Source organism: Copadichromis virginalis, linkage group LG5 (assembly GCF_057382275.1).
Source record: "Copadichromis virginalis isolate Kocher_CV1m ecotype Utaka linkage group LG5, C_Virginalis_male_GT1.1, whole genome shotgun sequence".
Taxonomy (NCBI): Eukaryota; Metazoa; Chordata; class Actinopteri; order Cichliformes; family Cichlidae; genus Copadichromis; species Copadichromis virginalis.
The window spans coordinates 39990082-40004291 of record NC_140622.1 but is presented as its reverse complement, the minus strand read 5'-3'; the positions used below and the strand labels follow the sequence as shown (position 1 = coordinate 40004291).

The 14210-nt window shown below is 43.5% G+C and overlaps 1 protein-coding gene across 2 annotated transcripts in view; it reads left to right on the top strand.

Annotated features, from left to right (window-relative positions):
• mmp24 (matrix metallopeptidase 24) overlaps nt 1-10579 on the top strand; it is an 80277-nt gene extending 69698 nt beyond the window's left edge. For both annotated transcript variants that reach the window (XM_085457806.1, XM_085457805.1), the window contains 3 exons: nt 1325-1463; nt 5140-5406; nt 9297-10579. In XM_085457806.1, coding sequence (XP_085313932.1) covers nt 1325-1463; nt 5140-5406; nt 9297-9661 — 771 coding nt within the window. In that variant the 3' untranslated portion in view covers nt 9662-10579. The remainder of the gene's footprint in view (nt 1-1324; nt 1464-5139; nt 5407-9296) is intronic.
• Nucleotides 10580-14210: the final 3631 nt, after the last annotated feature.

Below are 14210 nucleotides of genomic sequence, written 5' to 3'. Positions count from 1 at the left end.
GAAATATGACAGGAAACAAAGAAACACAAAATTGGGCCACTTTAAAAACTCACAAACCCACAAAGCTCATTTTGGTTTTCCTTTGACAAATAAAGTTGATGCCACCTACAAAACAGATGGTGGCACTAACATGTAATAAACAAAACAAAGCTTTTCTCGTGTGCCCCTGAATGACACAGACAAGCATCCAATAAATATCAATAATAGTTAAAAATGAAGCCGCCATTTCCACGGAAGAACTGGGTCCCTGAATGCACCATCATCAGTCAGGAAAACAAGCATCTTTTGTCTCCTTTAAACTGGAGGACGGGGGCACGCGAGGACATAAAGAGCAGCGAGAGCTGGTGGGCGTCTAAAAGGAGACGCTCATTATGGGATGTTTCCTCTGTGAGAAGCACTCATGGCTTCTTTGCTGAATGCAAAGCATTGATTTTTCTTCTCTGTTTGGGTTCAGACAGAAAAGCATTAGCGTCCACTCGATGATGTTAGGCCAGGCGAGAAGCAGTGCGCGTGCGTGTGCACCCGACTTATACTGACAGTTATAGAAAGCGAGGACATTTTTAGGCTGTTCCTCTGTGGAAAAGCACTGAGAGTCCCCACAAAAATAGAAGCACAAGCGTGTGTGTGTGTGTGTGTGTGTGTGTGTGTGTGTGTGTGTGTGTGTGTGTGGTTGCGCGCGCACATCATTCAGCGGGGGGACTTAGCTTGGCTGTGTCCTAGATTCACGAAAGCCAAATGATAATGAGCTCAGATTGATGCTCGCCTTCTTCTCCTCCTCTTCAGCGCCCCTCTCTCCTCTATGCTCGCCTCCTCTTTCCTGCTGCCTCCCCTCCCTGTAGTCCTCCTCTTAACTTGCATAATCATTTCTTTCACATCTCAGTCTCTGTCTCGTCTTTGCTCGTCTTTTGTTCCAGTTATTTCTTCTCCTCTTACCTTCACAGTGGTTTCTGTTGTCGTTCTGAGCTTCTCTCTTTTGTTGAAAACATTTAAACACATTCTCCACAAAAGCTCCAGATAAAAAAATGAAGCCAACTTTGTTAACGATGAGAATATTTGATAATAACTGTTGTGCTTCAGCTGTTACACATTAAGCACTTCCGGTTCTGCTGGAGGACTTGACTGTTGTACCGTCACTAAGGACACATCTTCTTTATCTCTGCCAGTTTTCGCTCTCCTCTCACCGTCCTTTATGACCAGCTGCATGACTCAGATTCTCCTCAGGTCACCTGTAACTCCTTCTCACGCTTGTCTAATTATGGAGTTCGGGACGTTGCCGCCGTTTTAGCACAGCGCTCTGCAGTGATGAATTGTGGGGCTTTTTTAGGACCGGTGGTTTTGGCGTCTCAGGAACAACAAGGTGCAGGAGGGCTACCCCATGCAGATCGATCAGTTCTGGAAAGGCCTGCCACCTCGCATCGACGCCGCCTACGAGAGGACTGACGGCAAATTTGTCTTCTTCAAAGGTATGTGGAATAAAATTTGAGGTATACAAATAGTTTCCTTTTTCCTACACTGACTAACAGTTAATATCGGTGCGTCACAGTCCTGCTGGAACTAGGATTTTATTTCTGAGGGTCCAAACACATGTATAGATAACTGTCGTATTTGTTAATGGCATCAACAGATGGAGGAGCATTCTAAGAGTAGGCACGGGCAGCGATTCACTCCTTTTGCCTTTGAATTTTATTTGACCCTCAATGAAACTGTAAACTCACTGAGGGACATTTGGTTCATGTTGTATTGATGTTACGTGATCTCATTACTGACCAAACTTATTTATTTTGCATAATTTAGCAGCCGTACTAACAGGCATCACACGCTCGGCCTGTTTTCTGAGAGCAGGTGTATAAAAATCAAAAGCCTTACATTTAAATTCAGCCTGCTGTCGTGTTGACGGTCGGCTTTTCGTGCACCACTTCAAATATTTTGAGATCTCTCAGCAAAGTCACGTTATGCTAAATCGTTCTTGTGCCTCTGTGATGGAAACTCGCTGTCCTCCACTGTGTCAAAGCAGCGATCCTTAAGTGTCGTTTACCTTTTTGAGAAGTCGACAAAGTTGCAGGGAGGTAACTCTGTGATGTCGACCAAGTGGTGAGCAAAGTGTGTGCTGCTGCTGGTCCTCTTGTCCTTTCAATGTTGGATCAGTGCATTTACACCCAGAATAACAGTGTTGGGAAGGTTACTTTTAAAATGTATCCCACTACAGATTACAGATTACATGCCCCAAAATGTATTTAGTAACGTATTCTGAATACCACCTTTTTAAACGGTAACTGTAACAGAATACAGTTACTCATATTTTGTATTTTAAATACGTAACAGTGGTACATGTTACTCCCCAACACTGCTGAATCATTTCCACATGAAATTCAGGTCAGTTTCTGTTAGCGTGACAGTGACAGACATCCTGAGGTGCACAAAAGATGATGTTGATAAGAACATCAGCCAAATCTAAATCAGATTTTTTTAACAGTTGTGTGATGTTTACATGAGAAGGTATGCAGAATTAAACAGAGGAATATAAATTCAGGTCTGACTCCTTCCTCCACCTTCAGTCTGAGCTTAAAGATTTCTGTCTCTCATTTTCACTGAGGCTGAATTTACCTGCTCTAAAAAAATCTCTTGATTTTACCTGATAAGCTGAAAAATTCTCCAGAATCTGCCACCTGCTTCAGCGCTATGAGGCTCTGTCCTGCTCTGTGCATGCCCGCCTTCTCCTGATATTTAATAAAGTGTGAAATAGAGAATGGTGTGGCGGCGGGAAGCACCCAGCCCAAAGGCCCCTCGTCCCCTTCCTGCTGACTGTGTCTCTCGTTTTCTTTCACTCTTTCTTACGTTCCCGTCAGCACTGACACACTCTGTCTTTGCATCACTCCTGAGGACATCACGTTCACTTGTGTTCAAATCTTAATCTTAGATTTGCGTCACACTGATGAGAAAAGAGCCAAAGAAACACGTGATTAATGATTAACAACAAAAAGCGCTGCAGGCCGATGGCAGCAGGAACGTCTCAAACGGACAAGGAGGTTCATCCCAGAAAAACGAGGAGTGCGAGGAGCTGACAGTCAAACGGACTCTCAGGAAAGAACAGTGAGAAAAAAGTCACGTCTAACCTTCAAAATAAAACAGGAAGTGCACTGATAGAGGATCAGACCCACTCTGGCTGAGGGTTTTTCTCATTTCTCCAATTTGCCCCTCCTCGTCTCCTCCTGCTTGTGAACCGGAAATCAATCTCAGCACGCCATGTTGGAGGACGCGTGGGCGTGTCCTTTTAAGTGTTTTTTACCTTCAGTATGTAAAAGCAGAATCGATGGACTGTTTAACCAGCTCATCCTCTGTTCACGTCGCTGATGGGAGGGGCTGAGCTGGGTAGGATAGCAACACAGATCCAAGAAGCAGTCCTCCTCCTGACAGGATCTGGATGTGTGGGCGCCTCATGCCACAGGTGAAAAGGACACACCTGTGCGACCTCCTCTCTGCTCCAGGTGCTTTTTAGGACGTGCCTCAAAATCAACTGTCCAGATTGATTTACGTGTCACAGGCAGGACGAGAGGAGAGAAAAACCTGCGGTAACCCGACCTCACCCCACTGAACATTTACAAGGACTGAGTGACGGGAAGCTCTGAGGAACGCCGTCACATCATATTTTCATTTGCAATAAAACGTTTGGTGACAAATTCTCAAGTAAATGAAATAAAGTGAAGGATTTTCAGCCGTGCTCTCAGACTTTTGGACCCCTCGTTCATCGACGTCTTCTGCCAGCCAGGAGCAGAAATTAATAGCTTTGCTCTGTCTGAGCTCTCAGCTGCTGACTCTCTCTCACACACACACACACACACACACACACACACACACACACACACACACACACACACGTTGGGTATTCATATCTTGTGGGGGCATCTAATTGACACAAGCCCCTCCCCTAACCCAACCTAACCATAACCTAATTGTAACCCTGACACTTAAATCACATTTTAAGTCTCAAAAATGGCTTCAAACTCGTAGCAAACCTACAAGTCTTGGTCCCCACAAAGATGTGAACACACACTCACACGCACTGCAAAGCTTTATTCTCATGTTTGTGAGGACGAACACATATTTGTACCAAAATGTTTAAATAAGTCTGAATCAAACTTTCCAGTTTAGAAGCCTTCAAGTTAAAGGATGTAAAAGACATTAAAAAAACATCAGAAACTGTAATTTCCTGCTTAAATCTACCCATTAATTCATAATGTACATTACAAACTGCTTTAAATGCCTGCTGAGTAGCTATTAGTGTCTGTAAAGGACATAATTGGGATTCAGTGGCTTTGTATTAATCTTTGTTTTTACTGTGTGTGTTTTTCCAGATGATCAGTACAGGCTTCCTAAAGGAGCGTCTGTCACAGCAGGATATTTAATCAGCCTTTAAAAGGGGCTTCGTGGAGTACTTTTATTTATTTAATGTCTCTTTGCCTTTTCGCCCATATCCTTCTTCCGAACAGTGAGAGCTGAATATTTAACAAAGCTACAGAGCAGCTGTTTTAATCTTTGTTTTCTCGCTGTAGTGGAAATCGACGCTCTTTAACCACGGCTGTTAAATTTCACAGTCTTTTGTCCTGTGCAACCCCACCGCCAAAAACAAGAGTATCTATAAAGATTCTTATTTATGATACGACGCCGGGGAGGTCGTGTTTTCGCCTCTGTTAGTGTTCCTGGCAGCTAGCGGCTTTATTTTGAAACCTACAAAGAGAAAAGCTGGCAGACGGATCGGCTGTCTGCCAGAGAACAATCGATTGTTCATGATCTATATCTGGAATTTCAAATATTAAATAATCATTTGAGAAACTGAGGGAGAAACACGTTTTCTCAGACTGTTTGGAGGATAAATAATTTAGTTCAAGTCAATAAAGTTTGAGAGCAGCTATTTGTGCTCAGAACCACAGACTGTATAAAGAAGATGGAGGCAGCCAGGTCGTTATGGTTGAATCTAAGCGTAAAGACTAAACCTGCTGGGTCTGTGGGGCCTGACTCACTGGAGCCCCCAGTGGACATCAAATGAACTGCATTTATGGCAGTTCTGTTGCTGCTTCTGTAAGATCACAACACAAACTGAAAATATTAAAATGCTCACTTACTTCTTCACGCTGGTTCCAGGTGATAAATACTGGGTGTTCAGGGAGGTGACGGCTGAGCCAGGGTACCCTCACAGCCTGGTGGAGCTGGGCAGCTCCCTCCCCAAGAGTGGCATCGACACGGCGCTGCGGTGGGAGCCAGTCGGGAAAACGTACTTCTTCAAAGGGGACCAGTACTGGCGTTACAACGAGGAGAAGCACACCACCGACGCAGGATACCCCAAACCCATCACTGTGTGGAAGGGAATACCGGACGCTCCGCAGGGGGCCTTCATCAGCAGGGAGGGATGTGAGTGGCAGCTAATTATTCTTTTGGTTTCAGGCGTGAGACGAAATCCGGTCAAATTGGAGGTATCCTTCATCGATCTCAGCGTCGCCTCGTGCCCGACGGCAACACTGGAGCTGAGAGATTTCAAAACACGAGAAAAAACAATGGTTTCAGTATAATTTAGTTTTGATTCTGTGTTAATGTTCAAACTTTTCTGACACTGATTTTCGCGCAAGCTGAAGAAGAATTTCTACTACAGATCAAACAAAAGGTTTTGGACATTTGATATTAACGCATCAGCGTGTCAACGAGCTAAACGAGCTAACCGTGCTAAGCCATTGACGCCGTGCAGCCCCACACACGGGGCGATCCGCGGTACCTCGCTAACAGAGATTTGCCGCATTAATGCATTTATGGCGTTGTCATTTTAGCGAGATTAACGCAGACAGCAATAATTTCTTCCAACATATTTACCGTTTGTCTCCTACATTTGTTTTCTTATAAACTTCCTTGAATTAAATTCTATTTTTATGAGAGTTTGACTCCAGTCAGTTACATAATATACAGACATCAGGTAAAAGCAATTTTAATGCAACAACGTTACTTTTAACATAGCGCTGACAGAAAAATACATCCATTTCCATTTTCCATAGAACTCAGCTGACTGTAAACTGAAGAAGAATTGCAATGCAGAGTCACAATCAGCAGCTTATATTTACACTGAGGCCACGTCCACACGTGCAGTTTTGAAAAATATCTCTGTCCACATGTAAACAGCAAAAACGCAGTCAAACGTTGTCAAGAACAGGCCAAATCCTAGCCGTGTAGAAATGTTGGCCAATCAGAAGTCTAGAAGTCAGGGCGGGAAATAGTAAACAGGCTTTACTTCTGTGCTACTTTTCAAGTCATCATTTCAAATGTCAATAACCAAAAACAGCATTTTGGCTGGTGTAGACTCACAACTTAGGAATGAACCAAATGCATACAGCATGCACAAATTTTAATTTAAAACAATTTCATTTATTCAAAAGCGACGACGTCAGGACTGTGAGAGCGTCTGTGTTGAATGTTCACTCTGACGCCTGTCTGTGTAAATGGAGGGACAGTAACTGTGTGTGTATGTAAGCGTGGACAAACTGCAGATAGATTGACAGCAGCAGTGTTTTGTCTCTATCTGCTAAATCTCCGTTTTCCTCGTCCACACGTAAACGCAAAAACTGAGTTTTTGAAAATCTCAGTTTTCAGTGATCAAAAACGCCGTTTACGTGTGGACGAAAGGTCCAAACGCATATAAAAATCTGCGTTTTCAAAAATACTCGTGTACGTTCGGACACCTGAGTAAAAACCCTGTTAGTCAGCTGTTTATGCTGCAGGGTCATAAAATGCAGCGACAGAGGTGTGAGACACAGAAAACTGTCCATCGTCACTTCCTTTCCTTGAGCGGTGACCTTGTGACCTTGCGGCTTCCTCTGTGGAGTTGAGGCCGATCTATGCGCGACGTGGTGACAGGACGACACGGCCAGCCGGGTGTGGTGTCAAAGATGAGAAACCGTCTTGCAGGGACTTTAGAGGCAACAGACAAATGTGTGCGACTGTGCGTTGGTTTCCTCGGGGCTGTTCGGAGGTGATGGAGCAGACGAAAAGGCAGACGGCACAAGAAGCCCTGTGGGTGTTTTCTGTTGTTGCTACTTCGGCATGTGATCCCCTCACAGTGGAGTCTGTGGAGGAGTAAACATACAGAGCTGGGTTCAAACCGTGTTTTAGTCGCTGCGTCAGAAATTCTTGCTTTGCCAGACGCTGCACATCATCTTGCACAACTTGATATTGAGAATTTGTTCCAGAGCAACAACCAGAGTGATGTTTGACACCTCGTGTCCTCAGAAAAACCTTCAAAGTCAGTCTTTACCGTCGCGTGTGTGCAGACGAGCAGCGTGTCAACATGTTAGAGCAAACGTTAGCTTTTATTACAAACTGGATCTGGTTTGTTTACCACCAGTTAAATGATGATGGGCTCTAGTGACATCATAGCTGGCACATCCAGTAACAACAAACAGGATTTAAGTGACCGTGGAGACGAACTGATCCATCGGGAGGATCCATTGAGCCCCGAAGTTGTTTCATTTTTTAAAGAACGTCCAACCACCTGCTTCTGTTTTTACAGTAAAATCTGAATGCATGACTTTATAAGATGGTCTCTTTGCTGAACTGAAGGGCTGCCTCCACACGCCTGAAGAGGAAACAGCTGATATTTATAAAACAGTAATATTAGTTAACAAATGCACTCTTCTCTTTACGTGTCGCTGAGTGTTTCCTGTTACAGCATCCGTCTCGCAGGCATTGCATAACATCGTCCTTCAGTGAGAACATCCACTGCTGGGACCAGAATATGGTCGCTGCCTACAGCCGCCACATCACAGCAGAAACGATACTGCCTCTAATAAGATCCACCACCACAGGGACACACCAGAGCTGCAGACGGATGAGTTACAGTTTCAGAGTGGAGGACGGCGTTTTTCTGTGCCGTGCATGGACGTGTTCGTTCCCTCGGAGACAGTTTTTGAGGAGTTTCCTGTTAATCGCTGTTTGGTGTTAGTAAGTGCAGCGCCACTTCACCCGAGAAACCTCGAGTGTTTCTGACACTGAACCAGTAGCTGCTCATGCAATATGTGTGTAATATGGTTGAGAAGTGTTTGTTTTGTGGTCCTGTGGTACCACAGTAGATGTTTAAGATGGTTCACAGCTGGAGCTCTGAAGCTTGCAGGGCGATGATCCAGCGGCTATGTTGAAGCTCACGATTCTTCTTAATTAAAAAAGCTAAAAGGTTGGGCACATGACTCTGACATCGTAACGTCCAGCAGGTCAAAATCAAATAGCTTTAGGGGTTAGTGCTGATTTCTATTTAGCTACATGCTAAACAAACAGCGTTTTGGAAATTACAAGATGCTATATTTAAAGTGCGTCAAATATGTGGAAATTCCATATGAACAGGTATGAAGTTAACTGCACAGAAGTCGAGGTGGTGGAGCCTCTGTGTCCTGCCTCAATGACAAACACAACAATAACTAGTATTACTGGAGCGTGTTTGTTTGTGATAACACATTAGAACCATTTATATGTATGTACATCTAAACTATGGCTCATGTATTGTGTGATAAGCTTTAGTTTCATAATCATCGCCTCTTCGTCTCTGATGTCAGCATCATCAACCCGGGGATGCGACCATTGGCTGGAGATCCTGAATTTGAGTCGCAACTTTTTTTCTCTTGTCATTCATTCTTTCAAGAAGCCTTTATTTATGTTTGCTTTATTCTAATATATAAAAAGATAACAGATAAAGAGATGCAAGAATTGTTGGAGGGCAACAAATGTTGAACACGTGTTTTCTCGAAAGCAGCAGAGTGTCTTGAATGTCACAGTTTTCCTTTTGGAACAAGTTTTAAGGAGACTTGACCAAAGTCCAGCCAATGAATAGTTTGCAGTCAGTCTACAGCTTTGCCTCAAACGCTGTTATTTTGCCACTGGTTTTGAATGCAATCAGATTAGCTTGGTTTAAAGTAAAGAAAGCGAGGAACAGCTCCCAAAACTCTACACAAACCTACAAATGCACTGCCAGTCCTTCCACAAACTAAATTGGACTAATCTGAAAAAAACGTTCAATGCGCCCATACCCAAAGATACCTTGTGTGTCTCTACCAAGCCACGTTTATCAGGCACAGCAACATATCCTCAAGTCTTTTGGGTCCCTGTAGTGTCGGAGGCCATTGGGTAGTTGCTTAATTTGCTGTACTTTCAGTGTCTTCTGTTTATTTTTGCTTCAGTAAAAAAAAAGTTCACCTGACTGATTCCTCTGCTCTGGTCTTTCATTGATATCACTCTCCCATCCTCCTGCCCCTGCATCTTCCCATCCTCAGACTACACCTACTTCTACAAGGGGAAGGAGTACTGGAAATTCGATAACCAGAAGCTGACTGTGGAGCCTGGATATCCAAAGTCCATCCTGCGTGACTGGATGGGCTGCGACCAGTCCGACATGGAGCGCTCCGGCAACAACGGTAACCCTGGGGAACGCCAGCTGCCCCCGGATGATGTCGGCATCATTGTGACCATCAACGACGTCCCCCCGACAGTCAATGCCATCGCCGTGGTGATCCCTTGCATTCTGTCGCTGTGCATCCTGGTGCTCGTGTACACGATCTTTCAGTTTAAAAACAAAGGAGTGCAGCAAAACACCATGACACAGCACTACTATAAATACCCTGTTCAGGAGTGGGTATGACAGCCAACTTGATTCAGAATAGGTCAAAGGTCGTGGATTGAAGGACGGTCGAGCTGTAGTCATGCGTTAGCTAGCTAATGTAGGCTAATGGCCAAAAATGCTAGCAAAGGACAAAACGCTAACGATTGCTTAAAGATGTAGGCTCACTCAAAATGTCTTTTTGGGAGTGGATTCAGATTTCTGGCTCAGAGTGGGAGAGATTTGTTTCTTATAGCACATCCAGAACGATCTAAAAGACTTCAAAATGCATCTTTCTGGTTGTGCTTTCACTTAAAATGGGATCGTATGAACTTTGAAACCTTCTTCTGCGACGTACAACACACCGCTCTCCTGCTCAGTGAAAATTTAAAAAGAGTGGAGAAAGAAAGATGCTCCTCTAAGCCAGATATCACCTCCAAGCTTGTTTTAACAACTTGTATATGTGAACTGCTACAAGTCAGATGAAATTTAAAGAAAAAAAGAGAAACAGTTTCAAATATCAAACTTGAAAATAGAATATAGGTAGAAAGGCCATAACAAAAAAACCAAGGATCTCTCCGTGGATCACTGATGTTTGTTTGATTTGCGTTCAGCTGTTCTGAGATGTTAAACTGTCAAAGAGGATCTTTTTCTCTCTTTTTTCATCATTCACAAAAAACATCACTATTGTCTTGGTCCATCTAAAATCAAAAAGCAAATGCACTGGTTTACACTGCCTGTTTACACTGGTTGGTTTCTGCAGGCGTAGAATAGCAAGTCATCGGCGTATAGACGTGGAAAAGCTCTACAGCTTAGCAAAATGCTAACACTAAACTTCTTAAACATCCTCTCAGATTTAAGGAGCTCTATAAATCCATGAAACGCCTCATGAGACATTTTTTAATGATTGTAGAAAATATCATTCATGAAGCACCATGAACCAGGAAAAAGGATTCATGCCCTCGCTGTGCTTGTTTCCTTTCATGGCATGTAGCAGTGGTGCTAACCACAACAGAAAGTTCAGAGTTCCTTTAAAACCATTTCTTTGACTTAACTTTTTTACCAGCAGGAGATTTTCTTTCTGTCCCTTTTTATATGTTATAAAATATATCGGACTGTTGTTACTGGACACGCAGAGAAAAGCTACTCGTGTTTATGCAGCTACAAACATATCACTGGGTAAATTGTAAGGGTTTATTTTTGAGGAATGAACTTTAAAGTAACCTCATGTCTGATTGGCTCTTCCTCCTCTGAACATACATGTGATTAATAATGATTTCAGAGCTTCTCTTAAATGTTACATAATAGTCAGTATTTATTCTCACCTTTGACTTTGTGTTTTACTACAGCACGCACATCAAACTTATTTTAGTTGTGACCCAATCAGAGTGAAAATAAGACGGCAGCCTCTTTGTAACTAGAAAAAATTTGTGAATGTTTACCGGTGTGGTGACCGATTACTTACGACTGCACGGGTCACCTGGTGAGGGATACTTAGGCTACGTTCACACTGCAGGTCTTAATGCTCAATTCAGATTTTTTGATCAAATCCGATTTTTTTGTCTGCTCGTTCACACTACAAATAAAATGATGTCACACACAACGCGCTCTGTTCAGACCCAGAGCAAACAATATTGTTTGACTGATGGCCTTAATATAAAGACTTCGGACTTTACGTTTCCCAATTTTTGCTTTAAGTTATTTTGTTATTCACATAATAATGTAAATAACCTAATAATGATCCTTGTTGCTGTTTTAGAGGAGCGGTGCTTCAAAGGATAGCTGCAGATTTCTGTCAGAATCTGCAGATTATACAGTACAAATAAAATGTTCACGTTTCTCCAACGTTGTCTTGTCACTAACATCTACGCTGGATGTCCAGGAAGCGTTCGCGATGTCTTCTCCGGCGCTGATAATTGGCGTCTGTCTTGTGTCGGTGACGTAAAAGACGGATTTAATGCGACGTGACCATCAAACAGCAGTCGCTTTCTGAAACATCGGATAGGTATCGGATTCAGGACCACATACGAAAGTGACCCAGATCGGATTTGAAAATATCGGATTTGTGCCGTTCACACTGTCACACCAGGATCGGATATGGGTCGCAGAGGGTCAAAAAAGCCGGATTTGATGCGCTTTCGCCTGCAGTGTGAACGTAGCCTTAGTATCCTCGTCAGTTCAACATAAGGAGAGACTGAGCATGAGCATTTCTGCAGGATGCGGTTAAACCAGATGCAACCTTCAGTCTATTAACACGATGGAAAGATGATTTGGTGGAAACTTTACCAAATTCGCAGAGATGTTTCTTCCAAAGCATATTTTCAGTTTTCTATAAATGTCATTAATGAAAGACTAATTACAGTGAAGAAAGGGAGGAAACACAAAGTTAAAGGAGAGGTTTGACTGCAGGGAGCTGGAGAGCGTGGGTCTGCATTAGTATGCCGGCTGCGGCGCCGCGACATTGACCAAGCTTAATGAAGTACTTCTGTTCACAAAGCTCTAATAGGGGCTACATGCCCTTCGCATCCCTCGCTTTAATCCGACTGTCTTTTCTCGCTGTCCTGCTGTAATTCTCCTCATCCGTCCGGCCTCTCGTCTCTTTGTCCTTCTAATCGTTTCCCCCTCGACCTCCTGAATCCATCAGGGCTCCTCTCCTGTCTTTTTTTTTTAGGATTTAAATCCATCTGTACGAAGGCCTCTGTCACGTCCAGTGAGCACCACTAACTCGATAAATTTGATTTGACAAGCGATTTCACCGTGGAGGCTACAGTGTGGTGTGAAAAAGTGCCAATATTCCTCTTCGTCTTTAGCTCTGACTTGGCAGGTTTTATGGTTTTAAACATCTTTACGTGTTAGCTTTGTGCAAATATGCTCAGTCAACTCACAATATGAAGTTATATGGATGCATTTAAAGTGGGAAGTTATACGATATGTGTTTGGGTACATTAAGGTTTGTTAGGACAGACTGAAATCTACATCCAATCTGTTTCCATTTTAATCCTTTGAAATGAAAAATTTTAGGGCGTAAGTTTGGACGTTTCTAACAGCTGCCGAGCAGGACGCCAACATAAAGATGTCTGTGCTGTTTGATGAAAAGTTTTATCCATCTGGCCTCGCAAAGGCAGCGATGTACCCTCAAAGAAGCAGATTTGAGTGCTGTTATGTAACACTCCAGCAGCGCTGCGGTGCTAACTATAAAGGCTGCTTTATTTAAACACACAAGCTGCTCATTTAAATGCCATTAACCCTCCTAACATGACTCATAATGGGTCGCGCGGAGGCCATTCTGCTCCCCAAAGGGGCTTTGGAGTCCCCCGTCCGTGACCTCGCACCTCCAGCTAAAAAACACCGCTGGGACATCCCGACTGAGTCACTGTTTATCCAGACGCAGCTGAACATTTATACAGGCCTGCTTTAAGCCCAGGCAAACACAATGTCCCTGTTTTATCTTGTTCCTAAAACACTTAATGATGTGATTCCTGCACAAGTAGGTGCAACAAACCTACTCAAGACCCCAAACATTTAAAAAGCTTTCCCTCTCTCTACCCTGCCTTCGTCAGCTCATCCACAAAGCTCTCTGTCCTGCAGTAATTGAATGTGTTCGCGGCGTATATCCTTGCAATTACTCGCTGCTGTCGAGAGCAATTCAGCACACGCAGCATTCAGCACAAATCGATGGCGTTCAATACCCCGCAGCACTATTTCGACTAGGTTGGAAAAGTGCATATCTGTTCCTTGAAGGTGTCCAATAAATGCAGAACAAGACATTCTGCTGCTTTTTTACCTTTAAGCCTGTTTACAGCATGCAGAAAAAGTCTGCTGGGAGGGTCGTGTAGCTAACGGAAACACGAACGTCTATCCAAAGAAAATTGCCTCCAGGACCAAACGCGTCTTTTCTCTTTGTGCTTTCTCAGCTCGATGGTTTGAACAGAGCTCCTCGGCGGGTGAAATTTAAAAAGAGGAAAATTGAAAAGCTGCGCTCTGAAAAGTAATGAGAACGACGGGGTCACGTGTGCTGTCATCAGTAGGTTGGGTGTTATCGGAGATTTCCATGTACAAATGCTGCAAAAGCAAACACGGCGGCTCCACTAAGAGTTAGAAACGATCACCGTTCTCACAGGCGTACAAGAAACTTTAAGGTTCAGAACGTGAACCAACTTCAGCGGCTGTGCGCCGACAGTTTGACTGCTTTTCTGTTGGGATATCACGAAGTACCGCAGTCGTGCAGAGGACAAACAGCTGGCTGTACAATGAACAGAAGGTTAACTTCGATACTTATTGATATTTGGTCAGATGACTTTATTTGTCAGTTCTTGATGACCAAAAAGGTGACTTACTGTTTTTCATGGTGCACTTCTGTGTAAAAAGAAAGCAAAGTTTCTGATGGCTGCCCGGGTTTGACTCGTGCAGACGTTTATGCTCCTCGCTGTGACCTCAGTAAACACTTTGTTGTTGACTCTGTGGTCACTCGTCTCACGTCTGAGTGATTAAAACACGTTATGGTCATTATATGGGTCACGTTGTTAGTCAATAACATGCAGTCAGATCCTCCTCTTGTTGGTCAAAACGTCTTGATAGCAACGAGGAAAAT